The 15,327-nt window shown below is 33.5% G+C and overlaps 1 protein-coding gene and 1 non-coding gene across 2 annotated transcripts; both read left to right on the top strand.

Annotated features, from left to right (window-relative positions):
* The first annotated feature begins 1,232 nt into the window (after nucleotides 1-1,232).
* On the top strand, nucleotides 1,233-3,565 carry LOC110863911 (alpha-soluble NSF attachment protein). Its single transcript, XM_035974098.1, has 9 exons — nucleotides 1,233-1,383; nucleotides 1,820-1,841; nucleotides 1,961-2,085; nucleotides 2,166-2,245; nucleotides 2,365-2,516; nucleotides 2,620-2,779; nucleotides 2,862-2,909; nucleotides 2,989-3,069; nucleotides 3,351-3,565. The coding sequence occupies exons 1-9, from the start codon at nucleotides 1,233-1,235 to the stop codon at nucleotides 3,429-3,431; spliced, it is 900 nt and encodes a 299-aa protein (XP_035829991.1). The 3' UTR covers nucleotides 3,432-3,565.
* Nucleotides 3,566-3,833: 268 nt separating this feature from the next.
* TRNAK-CUU lies at nucleotides 3,834-3,906 on the top strand. Its single transcript has one exon. It is a non-coding gene; the product is annotated as a tRNA-Lys (tRNA).
* The last annotated feature ends 11,421 nt before the right edge of the window (nucleotides 3,907-15,327 follow it).

Genomic DNA, 15,327 nt, shown 5'->3' with positions numbered 1-15,327 from the left:
AAAAGTCTTAAAAAACCCTATAATCTCTATTGTAAAACTCCCTAATTCTGAATAGCTAAAACAAAGTTGATGATTTTAGTCAACAAAGAAGCGACGCACCTGAAACCCTCTCGTTTTTAGCCTGATTTTTTCCCGGCGGTGACCGTTGAAATTCTCCGGTGATTGTTGAATATCTGCGTCGATTGTTCAATATCTTAACAGCTTTTTCACTCGATTTATGCTTTTTGTCTGCATATTGAGGGGGTTTGATGAAGATTATGAGAGAGTGAGAGTTCGGTGATTGTTGAATCAGGATCAGCCGATGAAGATGATGAGAGAGAGTGACTCTCCGGTGATTTTGGGGTTAATTTGAGAGGGGTTGTTGAAGACTATGAGAGAGTTTTACGAAATTTTGAAGACTATGAGGGTCTGTGAGTCTCTGGTAATTTTTGTGTTTTTTAAAATTTTGTAGACTGATGTAGAGTTTTAGGATTAGGGGTAATGATGTAGCTGATTCATGTAAAGCTTCTTACACCCATGTAGAGTTTTGTCTCTTCTAAGAGATTATATTAGGCATTTTTCATATTGCCCTCTACGTACATGAAGTATATTAAAAAATAGAGACAAAGGGATTCAAAATCCATTAATGGCCCAAAATGAATCTCAGCCATCCATCAAGCTTAATCAATGGTGGTTAATGGGTTTTCAGGGTTTAGTCAACTCAACCGGGTTTTCAATTTATCCTTGTCCTATATATATATATATATATATATTATTGATATATATAACTAAAATTATTATCAATAATATTAATAATAGGTTTAGAATCAAATACAAAGATTCAAAAAATAAGAAGTCGAACAAAAGGTATCAAATAGACTCTGATTGACCTCATTCAACCGAAATTAGAGCCGTCTTATCGAACTCTACAACATTAATTAATATGTACGAGTTGATGGGTTACATTTATATTAACTCATTTATGTCAATATGGTATGTAAATGTCTCTGTCTTTGTTTTACATTTACAGAAAATATCTATACTATATAGTTTAAATTGTTCAACCCGTGTAACACACGGGGAACTAACCTAGTGAGATAAATAAAGTATATATAAGATAATAATATATTCAGATTTCTATAATTTAAGAAAATTAACAAGGAAAAATAAAGCATCCTCATTTTACGGTTTTGTATTCCAACCAACCAGCCTCCCCTGTTCCTTGAAGGAAACAGAAAAAAGAAAGAAAGAGAATGTCTGATCAAAATCAAATAAAGAAAGGTGAAGATTTTGAGAAACAGGCTGAGAAAAAGCTTAAAGGCTGGGCTTTCTTCGGTTCCAAGCATGAAGACGCCGCCGACTTATACGAAAAGGCTGCCAATTTTTATAAACTCGGAAAATCCTGTAAGACCCCCCTCCAATCTTATTGATCCGATGCTGAACCTTTTTATGTTTGTTTAAACGAATGGACACGAACAACATTCTTTGTTCTATGTGGTTAAATGAACGAACATGACCAAATGTTTCTTAACATACGGCTGTGATGTTTGCGTTTACTTTTGATTGGTGTACATTCGTGAATTGTTCGTTTGTGTTCATTTACATTCGTGAATTGTTCGTTTATATTGTTAACCAAGCTAACCTAAACGAACACAAACACCTTCATTTTTTTAATGAGCGAACATGAATAAAAAAAACCCTGTTCATTTAACTGTTCGTGTTCGATCGTTGTTTGTCCAGTTAAACTTCAATATAATGAACATGAGCATGCCCTTTTTGTGCTCGTTCGGTTCCTTTACAAGCCTATTCATGAGGATAAATTTGTCACATGATTATTCAGGCGCAGGTACAAACAAGCACATGTAAATGTATATGTATTTTTTCCTAACTCGAGACATTTTCGCAGGGGATCAAGCTGGGGCGGTATATGTCAAATTGGCCGAGTGCTTTTTGAAGGTAATTGATTGACGATTCACGACAGGCTCTCATACATTAACAAAAATCCTCTATTTATATTTGTTTTTCATTTGCAGTTAGATAGCAAACACGAAGCTGCTAATGCTTTTGCCGATGCAGGTCATTGCTATAAGAAAACAAACCCCACAGGTATCCATCTTTTCAATTAAATTTCACCCTCACCATTCGTTATAAGGATGTTTATCTTCATACCATCGGGTACTTTGCAGAATGCATAACTCGCCTGGAGCAATCGCTAGATTTGTTTATGGAAATCGGGCGGCTCGGTATGTCAGCAAGGTACTGCAAGGTACAATTTTGAAACTCTTACTTAGAGTGCAAGTTTGTCATTTCATTTGTGTTGTTTCAAGACTATAAAAATGGAATCTTGACAGTTAATATAGGTTTGTCATTTGTGTGTTCTTTCAGGAAATAGCTGAGTTATACGAGCAGGAACAAAACCTTGAGAAAGCGATGGTTTACTACGATAAAGCGGTTGATCTTTATCAAGGAGAAGAAGTCAACAGTTCTGCAAATCAATGCAGGCTGAAAATTGCTCAATATGCTGCTGAACTTGAACAGTAAGTGGCTTCAAGACTTCAACCGTTTACATATTTTACTCAAATGGCCTTTTTAATTTACATATATATATATATATATATATATATCCAAATTATGTGTCAGGTATCAGAAAGCAATTGAGATTTATGAAGACATAGCAAAACAGGCACTTAACAATAATCTGCTTAAATATGGAGTCAGAGGGCATCTACTCAATGCTGGCATATGCCAACTTTGTAAAGGTGACGTCGTTGCGATTACAAACGCTTTGGAAAAATACGAGGTTCGTTAGTTGATTCGACTGAGAAGCTTTTTTGTGCCTTCGTGGTTATGGATGTCATCTGAAAATATATTTGTTTCTTCAGGATTTGGATCCAACGTTTTCAGGATCACGTGAATACAAATTGTTGTCGGTATGTTTTGTATAGCGGGTGAACCCATTTTGTTACTTTTATTTAAGCGGCCCGTTTTGACCCAGTTCATATATGGCAGGCTTTGGCTGCTTCGATTGATGAGGAAGACGTGGAAAAGTTTACTGATGCAATCAAGGAATTCGATAGCATAACCAAGCTGGTAAGATTTGTGTGATCGGCTTATATAATTAACTTTCGCCATTCTTTTATTTATTTATTTATGAGTTAATTACGTTTTTCGTCCCTGTGGTTTCTCAAAAATCACTATTTTAGATCTGTCTCTGTTAGCGAGGGTGGACTGTAATAGTTACAAAAGTGAAACCACAGGGACTGTTTTGGCAAACTAATGGACTGGAATAGTGATTTTTGACAAACCACAGGGATGAAAAACTTAACGAACTCTTTATTTATTTAAGAGTTGTGTGTGATATTTGGTGACAGGATGCATGGAAGACAACCCTTTTGTTGAGAGTGAAGGAAATGCTAAAGGCTAAGGAGATGGAGGATGATGATCTTACTTAAATCTCTAATATCTTCAAACTATTTATTATTAATTCATGGTTCCATTTTTATTGCCTGCTGTGAGGCCTCAATATTGCAGCCTTGTTGATAGTATGATTTTATGTTCCCTTGAATATTTGGGGACTTTGTCACTTGGTGATTCAAATTTGTTTGAAATGCATTAACCATGAGTACTAACTGTTTTAAAGATAAATATTAAAAGAAAAAATTCTATAAATAAATCTTATTATTGTGTAAGTAAAAGGGTTAAGTACATAAAAATAACATGGTAGTTACATAATACTCCAAACATATGTTAATTACTTAATTATGAGGTTCTATTTGTTAACAAATGACCAGATTACAAATCTTTTCACGTTAGAACATAAATCTGATATTATTTGATTGAATTCATAACAACAAGCCCGTCTAGCTCAGTTGGTAGAGCGCAAGGCTCTTAACCTTGTGGTCGTGGGTTCGAGCCCCACGGTGGGCGTTAGTTTTTTTCTGCTTTTTGTTTATGCTTTATCCCTGAACAATATCAATAGTAACAAGTTAGCCCTTTTGTTCTAAGCATGCAATAACAACATTTGTTGAGCACATCTGTAGGTAGTTATAGTCTTATTAATTTATCGATAGGTTTTAACAAAAAGTATGACTTTTGGTAGCATAACATGGCTCAAGACAATTTCATAATTTACGGCAAAACGACGTGTTCTTGAGAGAAGATCTTAGAGAAGCACTTTACTATGTGTTCTAGGAGTATACTTTAACAACGTACAAACTCATAGTAAAGTTATTATATCCTATTTTCTTCCCCAACACATCTATACTAGAAAAACTAAATTGCAAATAAGCACTATAAGATACAAGTGTCCCGTTATATTGTTAACAACTATCGCTAGATAAATATTGTTAACGGCTTAACGTGGCTTATAGATATTATCAACTTACGAGAAGACAATATAGTATGAATGTTAAAAACATATCCAATGTAAAACGATATTGGAAAGGTATAATAAACACTTAGAAATTTATGATGGTTGGATTAATGTGAAAGTATAACGGTGGCTCGATTTTGGTCTCATAAGGTGGCTTAGAGGAGATCAAGGTGTTGGGTTAGGATGGTTAAATTATGAATTTAGTTTTTATTAGTTTTCTAGTTGGAATAGGTTAAGTCGGTGGAAAGATCAAACCACTCCATGTGACACTTTGAATTAATTTGTGAAATTCAGATTTGAATTTGGAAGTTTTTGGTCAACGCAAGAAAAAAGAGGAGAACACGAGAGATTGGTTCTTGCAAATGAGTGAGCAGAAAACTGAAATAATCGAATTATAACCGAAAAACTGAACCAAAACAAAAATTGATGGTTCGGTTTACGGATTTTTAATAACAGAAAATTTCGGTTCGATTTTCGGATAACCATTTTCAATAACTGAAAAAATCTGAACCGAACCGATACTTTACAATAGTAGACTAGATATATTTTATGTTTAAGTTTAAGTTTTTTAAATGTTTAACCCATGATAGTAGAAATTATTAATTTAATTCTTGAATGTTAAGTATTTATAAAAAAATAGTAACACGTTTATTTATAATTGAAATGATTTATTTATGGCAATAACAAAATTTAATATAAAAATTAAATGATCAAAGTCTTATAAAAGAAAATGTCTTAATAAAAACTTTGGAGAAACATCTATCTATACATTCTATAAAAGGAGAAATCCAAGTGACATAAGAAAAGCTGATGTGTCAGCTTGAGAGCATGTCCAACAAGGCTTTTCTTATCTCATTATTACATCATAAAGCCTAATATTAAAAGACTTTATAATTCAAAGTTGGCCCACATCAAACCACTGCCTTCTGTATTCAAGTGTTAAAGGTCTGGCCCACATTCCAAAGGGCAAACCACTGCCCAGATACAATGTAGTAGCAGATGGTTCCTTTGGTAAACGTATATCTAGCAGCAGATGTATCTAAATTGCTTGTAATTTGAATTTTAAAATGCATGGGGATATGTAATTTTCAATTAATGCATGTCACTCGCCAATAAACATCTGTTGAGATTCAAAATTCTGGCTCCACATTCAAAATTCAAAATTCAAACCCTATATATTCTAACTCTATAAATAAGGGTTAATAATCTGGCTCGACATTCAAATCTCTCCCGGTCACATCTATGAGCTTGTCTCTGCCTCTCAAATGCATTTTTCTCGTGATTCAGCCGCTAATCTTCGATTACAGTTTTTTGTTCGAATGTTTAGTGATTATGTTTACATGTTATCGTTCCAGTATCATTGTTCCAACATCGTTGTTTCAATAAACTTTCCCATCACACATCAACCTTTCAGTATCGATGTTGCAGTATCATTGTTGCAACATCGTGTTTAGTTGCATGTGATATCTTCTTCGATGGGAGACTTCCATGGTTTTATAGAAAGTATATATAGATTCGTGCAATATCGTGAAAAGTTAGATGTAGTACAACAGTTCTGTTTCGCCCTTTGCATGTTAGGTTTGTTTCTTATTTTAAGATGTAGTACAACTGTTGATGATGTTCAGAGTTTTTTATAGACACTGAAATTTTAGAATATTTTAAGATGTGTGTTTATATCATTAAAATGAGCTATTACATAGAAAAATACAAATTTAAAGAAATATTTATAAAGGATTACACGCTAGAGTTAACACTTGCTAGGATTTCATAGACTCTGGCCTTTCTCCATGTGATTTCATTTTCTCTTTTGATTTTCAGGTCAGTTAGCATGTTGCAGATTTTCTGATCCTGTTTCAGAAGTTGTGTCAGAAACTCCTCTGCATTCTTCTGGAAATCTGATGGAGGAGAGTGGAGGACTTCATCGAGCAATGCTATGTTGTTCCAGGTTTTGTTGTAATTAGTGTCATTTATTATGTCGACTTTCCTGTTTAGTTCTTCGTCTGTTCTTTGTTCTTTGAGTGACCACATGGAGAAGTGTGTTTTAACATTGCTGGTGTCTGACCAGTGGTAGAAGCCGAAGTTTGCCATGTAGATTTTTTGTTGGTTTTCTGATTTGGAACAATTTTTGACAGAAAGTGATTTGTAGGACAATTTATTGATGTTTTGAATCAAAAGTAATCATCGGTCTTTTATAGAGTTTAAAAACGCGTCTACATGGTAAATGAAGAGTTTAATTGTAATTGTGATAATATGTTTTAGTTCTTTGAACTTCGAAATTTTGTCCCTTGGGTTTCTTGGTATTTAATTTACAGTTTTCCCATAAAAGTTGGGGTTTGGAAAGGTGTTTGCATTAAAAGATTGTTGTTTTGAAAATATACATTAATTAATATGTTTATATTAAATGTACACGTTTTCATAATACCAAATTTCAGTATACAAACTCATAGTCACTTTACCTGTTTTTCATCACGTTTCCTACGAAGATATCATAATTTCAGGAAAGTCGAGTAATATAGTTTATTCAAATGGCATCATTCACAAATACAAAATCAGATGATTTCAAGCAGCATTTTGTCAGGCAAATCGAGGAACAGGTGTATGAAGATAGGGCTACTCTTCAAGAGTTGAAGAGATGTTTTGATGGATTGCACGTTGGCCTATTCACTAGAGAGCAGGTTTCAAGAGATCTTATGCGGATGCCTTCAACCTCTATCCGTGAGCTTTGTGTTGTCAGTAATATAGAGTGCGGTGATAGAGACGTGGAGTTCATCGTGATGTTGAAGGACATACATCGAGAGGTTCAGCAATCGATGGAGTTGAAGCTAAAGTTTCTTAATTCTTGTTGTTATTGTTAGATTTGAAAATTAATGTTGTTCAGTATTGGAGTTTTAGTTTTAATGTTATGAATAAATGAATAAATTTAAGATTATGTTCATGTTGAAATGTGTTTGAACAAGTTGTGTTTATTTTTTAGTTATTTATTGTTTGAGTAAGATTTAGATTATGTTCATGTTGAATTGTGTTTGAACATCTGTTTGGTAAGTCAACAGATGTTTAATAGTATGAAGGGTTGGTTTGATGGTGAACAGATGATATAAAGATAAAACAAATGTTTAGAATTTGATCAGAAATAGCAGTTTTTTTGTAGAATTTGTGCTCCTGCAAAATTACAGAGAGTCAATACTTCGAGTTGTAAAAGGTCTGTTGTAGTTAAAGTTTGGCAAAAGAGAACATTTGATGATGATGAAACAACTGTGTATTCTAACGACTGTTGATACTAACAGTGGTTGGGCTAATGATGAATAAGTATTATTATATAACGTCTGCTTTAAGTATTATTATAAAATTTTGTTTATCAATAACAGTTTTTTGGAAGAATTTACGGTATATTTTGGTGTTATAAAATTTGTGTTGTACCTAAAGTCTGAGAAAAGAGAACATCTGCTGATGAATAAATGTCTGAAGATGCAAAGGTCTGCTATGGTTCAACAGATGTTAACGAACAACAGATGATATTAAATCTGAAAATGCTTAACAGAGGGTTTGATACCAACAGTGGTTGGGCTAATGATGAATAAGTATTATTATATAACGTCTGCTATAAGTATTATTATATAATTTTTTATCAACAACAATTTTTTGGAAGGATTTACCGTATATTTTTGTGTTATAAAAGGTGTGTTGTAGCTAACGTTTGACAAAAGAGAGCATCTGCATAAGAATAAATGTCTGAAGATGCAAAGGTCTGCTATGGATCAACAGTGGTTGATAAAAATGATGAATAAGTATTATTATATAACGTCTGCTATAAGTATTATTATATAGTTTTTTTTATCAACAACAATTTTTTGGAAGGATTTACCGTATATTTTTGTGTTATAAAGGTGTGTATTTGTGTCTAAAGTCTGACGAAAGAGAGCATCTGCTGATGAATAAATGTCTGAATATGCAAAGGTCTGCTATGGGTCAACAGATGTTAACGAACAACAAATGATATTCAATCTTAAAATGCTTAACAGAGGATTTGACACTAACAATGGTTGGGATAATAACAGATGTTAGAATTACAACTGTTGAGTTACACCGATTGAAAAAAAACTGTTTTTGAAACTTCTGCTTGCCTAAAAATACATCCACTATTAAAGGTTACCGTCTGTTGTCATAATTTCTGTTTATGCTAATGACTGTTGATTTACTAAACTGCTGACTGTCATCTATTATGCAATAGAGATTCTGGCGTGGGCAGATGTTAGCTAAAAATAAAACAACTGCTGAAAGTTATCATCTGTTCTCATAACTTCTGTTTATCTAACGACTGTTTGACTCACACTGTTCCCAACGACCAACAGAGGTTTCCAAACAACTGTCATCGGTTGGCGCAAGAGAGCTTCTCACGTGGACAGATCTTAGCCATCAAATATTTGTAATTACCGCCACATCAGCATTCACTTCTTCTCTCTATATAAAAGCTGTTTCATCCCTAAATCGAGGTTGTACCACTGCAGTCTCGAATTCAAAATTCTTAAAAACAGTTTCCAACATATTAAAAATCCTCCAATTTAAATCCTGTTTCATCCCCAAATCACATTCTTTTCCGATCATGTCTCTGAACATCAAAAACCCTCACAAGTACCTCCCCATCTTCAAGAAAACTAGCAAAAATACCAGCTATCACTCAATAATTGACCTTTTAACGTCATCAAAATACAAATCAATTCTTACTGCTGATGCTCCGGTTCATAAAGAAACACTCCGACAATTTTGGTTTAATGCTGAAATAGAGGCTGAAGACAATAATCCAGTTGCCATCACATCTAAGGTCAAGGAAAGTGTGGTACGAATTTGTCCCTTTACAATTTCCACTACATTTGAATTGGACGACTTGGCAGGTAAGATCAAGTTTGAAAAATGTGAACTTCATACAAAGTTCATTAAAAGAGGGTATGATGCACAATTAAAGGAAGTTACTATCTACAAACGAAACTTCCCTCCGCCAATGAAATTTTTGTTTCATACTCTTTTAATTTGTCTCTCAGCCAAGACCACCGCATTTAATGAGATACCTTTGAACATTCAGTATTTGGGTTATGCTATTTTAACAAAATCTGATTACAATTTATCAAAAGCACTATTTTCTGATTTGTTGAATAATGTGAAAAATGTGAAAAAATTGAAAAAATGTGTTCATAGTAATGTTTTTTTGTTGTATTCCAGACTTCTAAGCTTCTACCTACGAAAACAAGTGTCACAAATAGATTTTGAACAAGGTGTAGCTTTTCAAATAAATAGTTTTACAAGTAAAACTTTTACTAAACTTATGGATAAAGAGTCAAAAGTTTCAACAACTGTAAAAAAGGGAGACGAGCCTCTTTTAGATGCGTCTGCATCAGTTGCTCAAACTTCTGTTGGTGAGCGAACTGCTCATGCTGATCATGACACCACAACTGGTGTTGTGAAACACACACCAGGAAAACGCAAAAAGAAAGTTGTTACATCCAAAAAGTCCATCAAAACCAAACAAAATAAAAAGGTTCCTCTGGAAGATGAGATTCCAGAGGTTAATGCAGTGACAACACAAATGTCACTTGAAACCACTGCTGCTACTTTTTCACAGTTATTGGAAAGATCTCAACCCATCCAAACTCCTCATGTATCGTCACAAAAGGATCATGTTGTAAGTACAGGGACACCACAACATGAAGTAGAGCTTTCATATGAAAGTATGTTTAAAAGTCCCTCTCCCAGGGCAATCACTCTTTCTACACCACAACCCTCGGCTCAAGTTCCATTAACAATATTACCTCTGTTAGAAGCAATTGAATTTCAGAAAGAAAACAGTTCCTCTAATGCACACATTATTGATAGTAGATCGCAACAAATGACTGCGTCTGAACCAATTAAATCTTCTATTCTACAAACGGTTGAGGATGTTATCTCTATTGAGTATTACGAAACTTTTGGTGGTAGTTTAAGTGGAGCAGCGACTACAACTGTTGAACCCATTGGTGATCAGTTGGACAGTGGTTACATCATTAAGACTCCTTTGAAGGCAACTACTGATGAGGTTACAACTGTAATATCTGCTTCACCGGGAAGTCCCCACAACGAAGAAAAAGACGCATATGTTTCTGATGATATGGAGACTTCTCCTGTTATCAAAATAAAAACAATCATTACAGGTGGCAGTTCAGATGATCCTATTAAAGTAGGTGATGAATTTACTTATAAGGATTTGACGGTTAGAGTGTCTAACATCGAAACAGATGTTGCTGAAATGAAAGAATTGATTAAGCAGATGATAGAACTTTTTAAAAGTCAACCTAGCAGACAGGAAATTGCCAATGAGCTTTGGAATTCTATGCAACCCATCTTTCAAGTTCAGAAGAATTTGGCTGAAAGTAACCGCAATTTCAGTTTGGAATTTATCAGAAATTTGGTTGATGCCAGGTATAAAGACACACAAGCAGACATTATGAACATTAAGGAACATCTGTTGGAACTTACTGGCTCCACTTCTACATCAATCTTTGAGAAAGACGATGATGATGATAATGATCCCAAAAAGGGGAAGAAAGATTCATCGAGAAAGTTGCCACCAGATTCAAAAGCTAATCCTACAGAAATTGTATTGCCTGCTCAACCTAAAAAACCACTACAAAAGAAGGAGAAAATACCTTCCACACCATCATCACCCATTTTGTCAATAGATGCTGGGAACACAAAAGTATCAGCAGATGTTTACCAAACAGCTGCTGAGACACCAGTTGTTTCAGCAGAAGTTTCTCAAACATCTGCCATGATCATTTTTACTACACCAACCACAATCCAAGCATCTCCAACGTCACAAAGATTTCCCATACAGTCATCTTCACTACCAAAACATTACCCTTCACCAGAAATCATCTCCACACGTAAGATAAAAACTCATATCGATAGAATCACAAAAATGAACAATGATCCTCTGGTAAAGCCAACTCAATCTAATTGGAAGAAAGCCAAAACAGTGGATTCAGATGAGGTATTGAAGTTTAAAAGAATGAGAGCAGAGCTTGTGGCTGCTGATTATGGTCTAGTTAGATCCATTGCCAGATGGTCTAAACTGAAAATTGTTGAGACCTACAAAAAGCTGGAAGAAGATAGAGCTGAACATTCAAATGTTCTTCAAAAGTCAGTGTATCCTACAACTGCTGCTCTGTCTCCAAAAATCGGTACTCCAAAAAACCTTCTCTCATCATCTGATTTGTCTGAATCAATTGTAAATTTAGTTAGCAGAACACAATCACTAAACTCATCTTCAATAATTTTTTGCCCAAGAAAACCAACTGATCCAAAAATATTAAAGTGGAAGTCATGTTCAAAAACCCAAGTATTGACTTTGATCAGATCAGATGGTAGTGTTGAAGAGATTAATATGGATAGTGCATATAATCTGAATGCATACGATCTCCAAGATTTGTTGGACCTTCAACTTGAGAGGGATGATGAAGAAGACATGTTCTCCTTGAACTTTGAATTACAATTCAAAGGACAAATTAGGGAGATGTTGATGAGAAATAAAAATCAGTAATAAAGAAGGGTTTTCATATCATCTGTTGTATAGGGAGATTATATTTAATCAGATCACAACATGTAGCGAAGGACATGTTGCTGCGTAACAAATTCTTGAATGAGGTTTGATGTGTGTTGTTTAGGCAGGCGATCGTATGTTCTTAGTTAATGTTTGTTAAAGTTAAGTTGTATTTGAATTTTATTAAGTTTGTTAGACATCTTTCATATGTACTCTCTTTTTTGAATAAGAGAATTGAAATAATCATATGTAACTGATGAATTTTATTAAGTTTGTTAGACATCCTTTAGACATCTTTTATTAAGTTTGTTAAATATCTTTTATATTTACTTATACTTGTTTTTTAGTTATAATAGATAACACGTTTTGCTACAATACCTATACACATATCTATATGTTCTGTCAATATGTGTTATGCATGGTTTTCTAAGAAACGACCCGTGTTTGCACACGGGTCTTACCGCTAGTACTATATAATAAAAGAAACCAATAAAGGGACACTTGTCATTATTCTAGACCATCCTTAATTGTAGATAATTATTATTTAATTTAAATTATTAAATATTAATTAAATAAATACAAATCTTATCAACTCTAAATCATTGGCATAAACTTAACTTCAAATAATTAAGTCTTATCTAAACTAAAACTTCAAATCGTAAAGACTTATCTAAACTAAAAAGCATTGTTTCACTTACCAGTAGATAAATATGCATATTATTTACAGTTAATGTTATTATTGTTAACTATGAGAAATTATATTAAACAACTTATTAATCAAACCAAAAATTTAAAATAGTATTAACCTAACTTAAAAAATAATAAAAAATCCATTTTGATTTAGAAAGATTTTTTTAAACAATAGATAAACCCGTGTAATACACAGGGTTTTTAAAGGTATAACATTTTTTTATTATTTGCTATATCAAATTAAATTTATTCAATCCATATAATACACGGATTTTTTAATATAATTTTTTTTATTATTTAGCATATAAAATTACATTTCTTCCACCCATGAATACACATGGTTTTTTTAATATTTTTTTTATTGTTTGGTATATAAAATTACATTTATTCAAACCGCACAATACACGAGATTCTTAAAAATATTTTTTTATTATTTAGTGTATAAAATTATATTTATTCAACAGGTGTAATAATGAGGTTTATAAAAATATATTGTTTTTTTATTTAGTATATAAAATTACATTTATTAAACTCGTGTAATACACGGGGTTCTAACCTAGTAAAAATATATTAGAAAGTTTGGTTTATGTGAACAATATTAATTAAAAAGGTTAAATATAATGACATAAATGTAAACATAAAATAAAAATTCTTAAATTATATTTTTTATTTTTTGAATCTTACATAATTTTGTTCCAAAAACCGAAATAATTGAAAAACCGAATCGAACCGGTGTAAAATCGAAACTGAACGGTTTTCAAAAACCAAAAACAGAGATTTCGGTTTCGGTTTTGCCCAAAAACCGAACCAAACCTGCACACCCCTAGTTCTTGGTGGATGACAAAATTTTCATTATAGATGGTTAATTTTTATGATGTTTTGGACGATGAAAGTCGGAGCAGCAGTGGGTCAATGGCGAACCAGTGACGGTGAAGACTGTCGCAATTGTTTACCCTTCTATTAGTTACAAGTTCTATCGGTTAAGGCTCTCCTAGTTATCAAGATCAATGTTTGATGTTGCAGGTTTAAATGATGATATGCCATCATCGTGTGTCGGGATGATTAAATCTCCCTGTGTTGGGGTGGTTTAGTAGGCTTACTAAAACAAGAAAACTCGTTCAAAGGCAGTAGTAAAAGATCCTGATTAGATCTTGGTGAACCTTTTGATTCAATTCGGTTGAAGACAGTTGGCAGGTTAACCTTTTTTTTCGGTTAATTGAATTTTGTAGTTGGTCAAGTTCAAAGGTTCGATTGAAGTGGGTTTGAAGAATAGTTTGAGGGCTACTTGAAAGGCGTTCGAGGGTCTCTTGAAGTCCTATCAAAAGGGTCACATAGTCAGTGACTACCGATCGAATTCAGATGAAAACACATTTTTCGGTCAAGGCAAAGCGTGTGTCGCTCAGGCTCTTTAGTTGTGACTATCAAAAGAAGTAATGTTAGTACCGATAATGATGTTGTGTGTCTACTGAAGATGTTAGTGGAGGCTATGTATTTACCGATGATGGTGCAACACATCGAGGCAGAATGAGTCAAGATTAAGATAGAGACTTACAGAAGTTGATGTTGAGAGAGAGTGACAAAATTACAACATCAACAGGGAGGTTCAGATGATCTCAAAAGGGTGGTATGTAGGAGATCTAAAGTCGAAGGACTAAACGAGTAAAATAGTAATTAAATGTATTTAATTATTATTTGAATTGTCATTTGTATTATATTTAATTAGTTTCTAATTGTTTAAGATCAGTATCAACAAGAATACGAGTCCTAATAAGATTATATTGTTTTCAGTATTTATAGTACTTGAATCTTGTAATTTTATTCATTCACAAAAAAAATAGTAGAAGTAATTTGTAAATCTCGTTTGTATTATCTTTGATCTCGTACTCAGGTTTAACAGTAGTCATGATGGCAAACTTCAATAGGAGACAACGTGTGGCAGCAATCCCCATTCCCCGTATGTTGAAGTTGTCAAGGATACTAAAGAGGACATAAAGACTATATCTTGTGTAATAATCTCATGAAAGAGATGGTGCAATTTTGTATTCACTAAAAAGATTAGCATAATCACCTCTTTTGTAAATGAGAAAACATGAGGTAGAGCCACCCTTTTCCTATATATATCATAAATACTAACTTATACCAAGTGATACAAGTCTTGCTCTCATAAATTGATAAGTTGTGATAGTGTTTGGACACAAAGGGCAGTGCAAATTCAAACCACCCCACGAACATTAAGCTAGTCATGAATTCAACCCTTTGTTGTATGGTGTCACAACCACTCATATCTATCATCTTTTTGATAAAGTGAAAATGTTTTGTAACATTGCCTTACTATAGACCTTTAGTGAGTTAAGATCACAATCATAACAAAATATCTAACCTTGTTTCTTCCTATGTATCCCTTCTATCTTTTTAAATGAATTATGAATTACGAATTATGACGCTCCGCTTGCAGTATGTGCATATAATGTTTATATGTGTGGGCCCTAGGGGGGGCAAAAGTGAAAGTACACTAATTTTTAACATTATTTGACTAATTTCATGAAATTAACGTTAAAAAACGAGGGACGGTTAATCATGTATCATGTGGTGGCGTTGATAGCCGAAAGACAAAGAGGTACATGCACTAATAGGCTTTTGTCCAAATTGCTGAGTGTTATGTGCCTTATGTCCAAGGCTTGATGCAAAACTACTATCGAGCTGGGGATCTCACTGGAAG

This window comes from Helianthus annuus, chromosome 6 (assembly GCF_002127325.2).
Source record: "Helianthus annuus cultivar XRQ/B chromosome 6, HanXRQr2.0-SUNRISE, whole genome shotgun sequence".
Lineage (NCBI taxonomy): Eukaryota > Viridiplantae > Streptophyta > Magnoliopsida > Asterales > Asteraceae > Helianthus > Helianthus annuus.
The sequence above is the reverse complement of the archived record's forward strand: the minus strand, read 5'-3'. Positions and strand labels throughout refer to the sequence as shown.

What these genes read in the sequence shown, in the direction of transcription:
- LOC110863911 (XM_035974098.1), top strand. Translation starts at nt 1,233, where the DNA reads ATGTCTGATCAAAATCAAATAAAGAAAGGTGAAGATTTTGAGAAACAG. An exon ending in GCAGGTACAAACAAGCACAT is followed by an intron (nt 1,842 to 1,960) that starts GTAAATGTATAT and finishes GATTCACGACAG; the next exon opens with GCTCTCATACATTAACAAAA. An exon ending in ACGCTTTGGAAAAATACGAG is followed by an intron (nt 2,780 to 2,861) that starts GTTCGTTAGTTG and finishes TTGTTTCTTCAG; the next exon opens with GATTTGGATCCAACGTTTTC.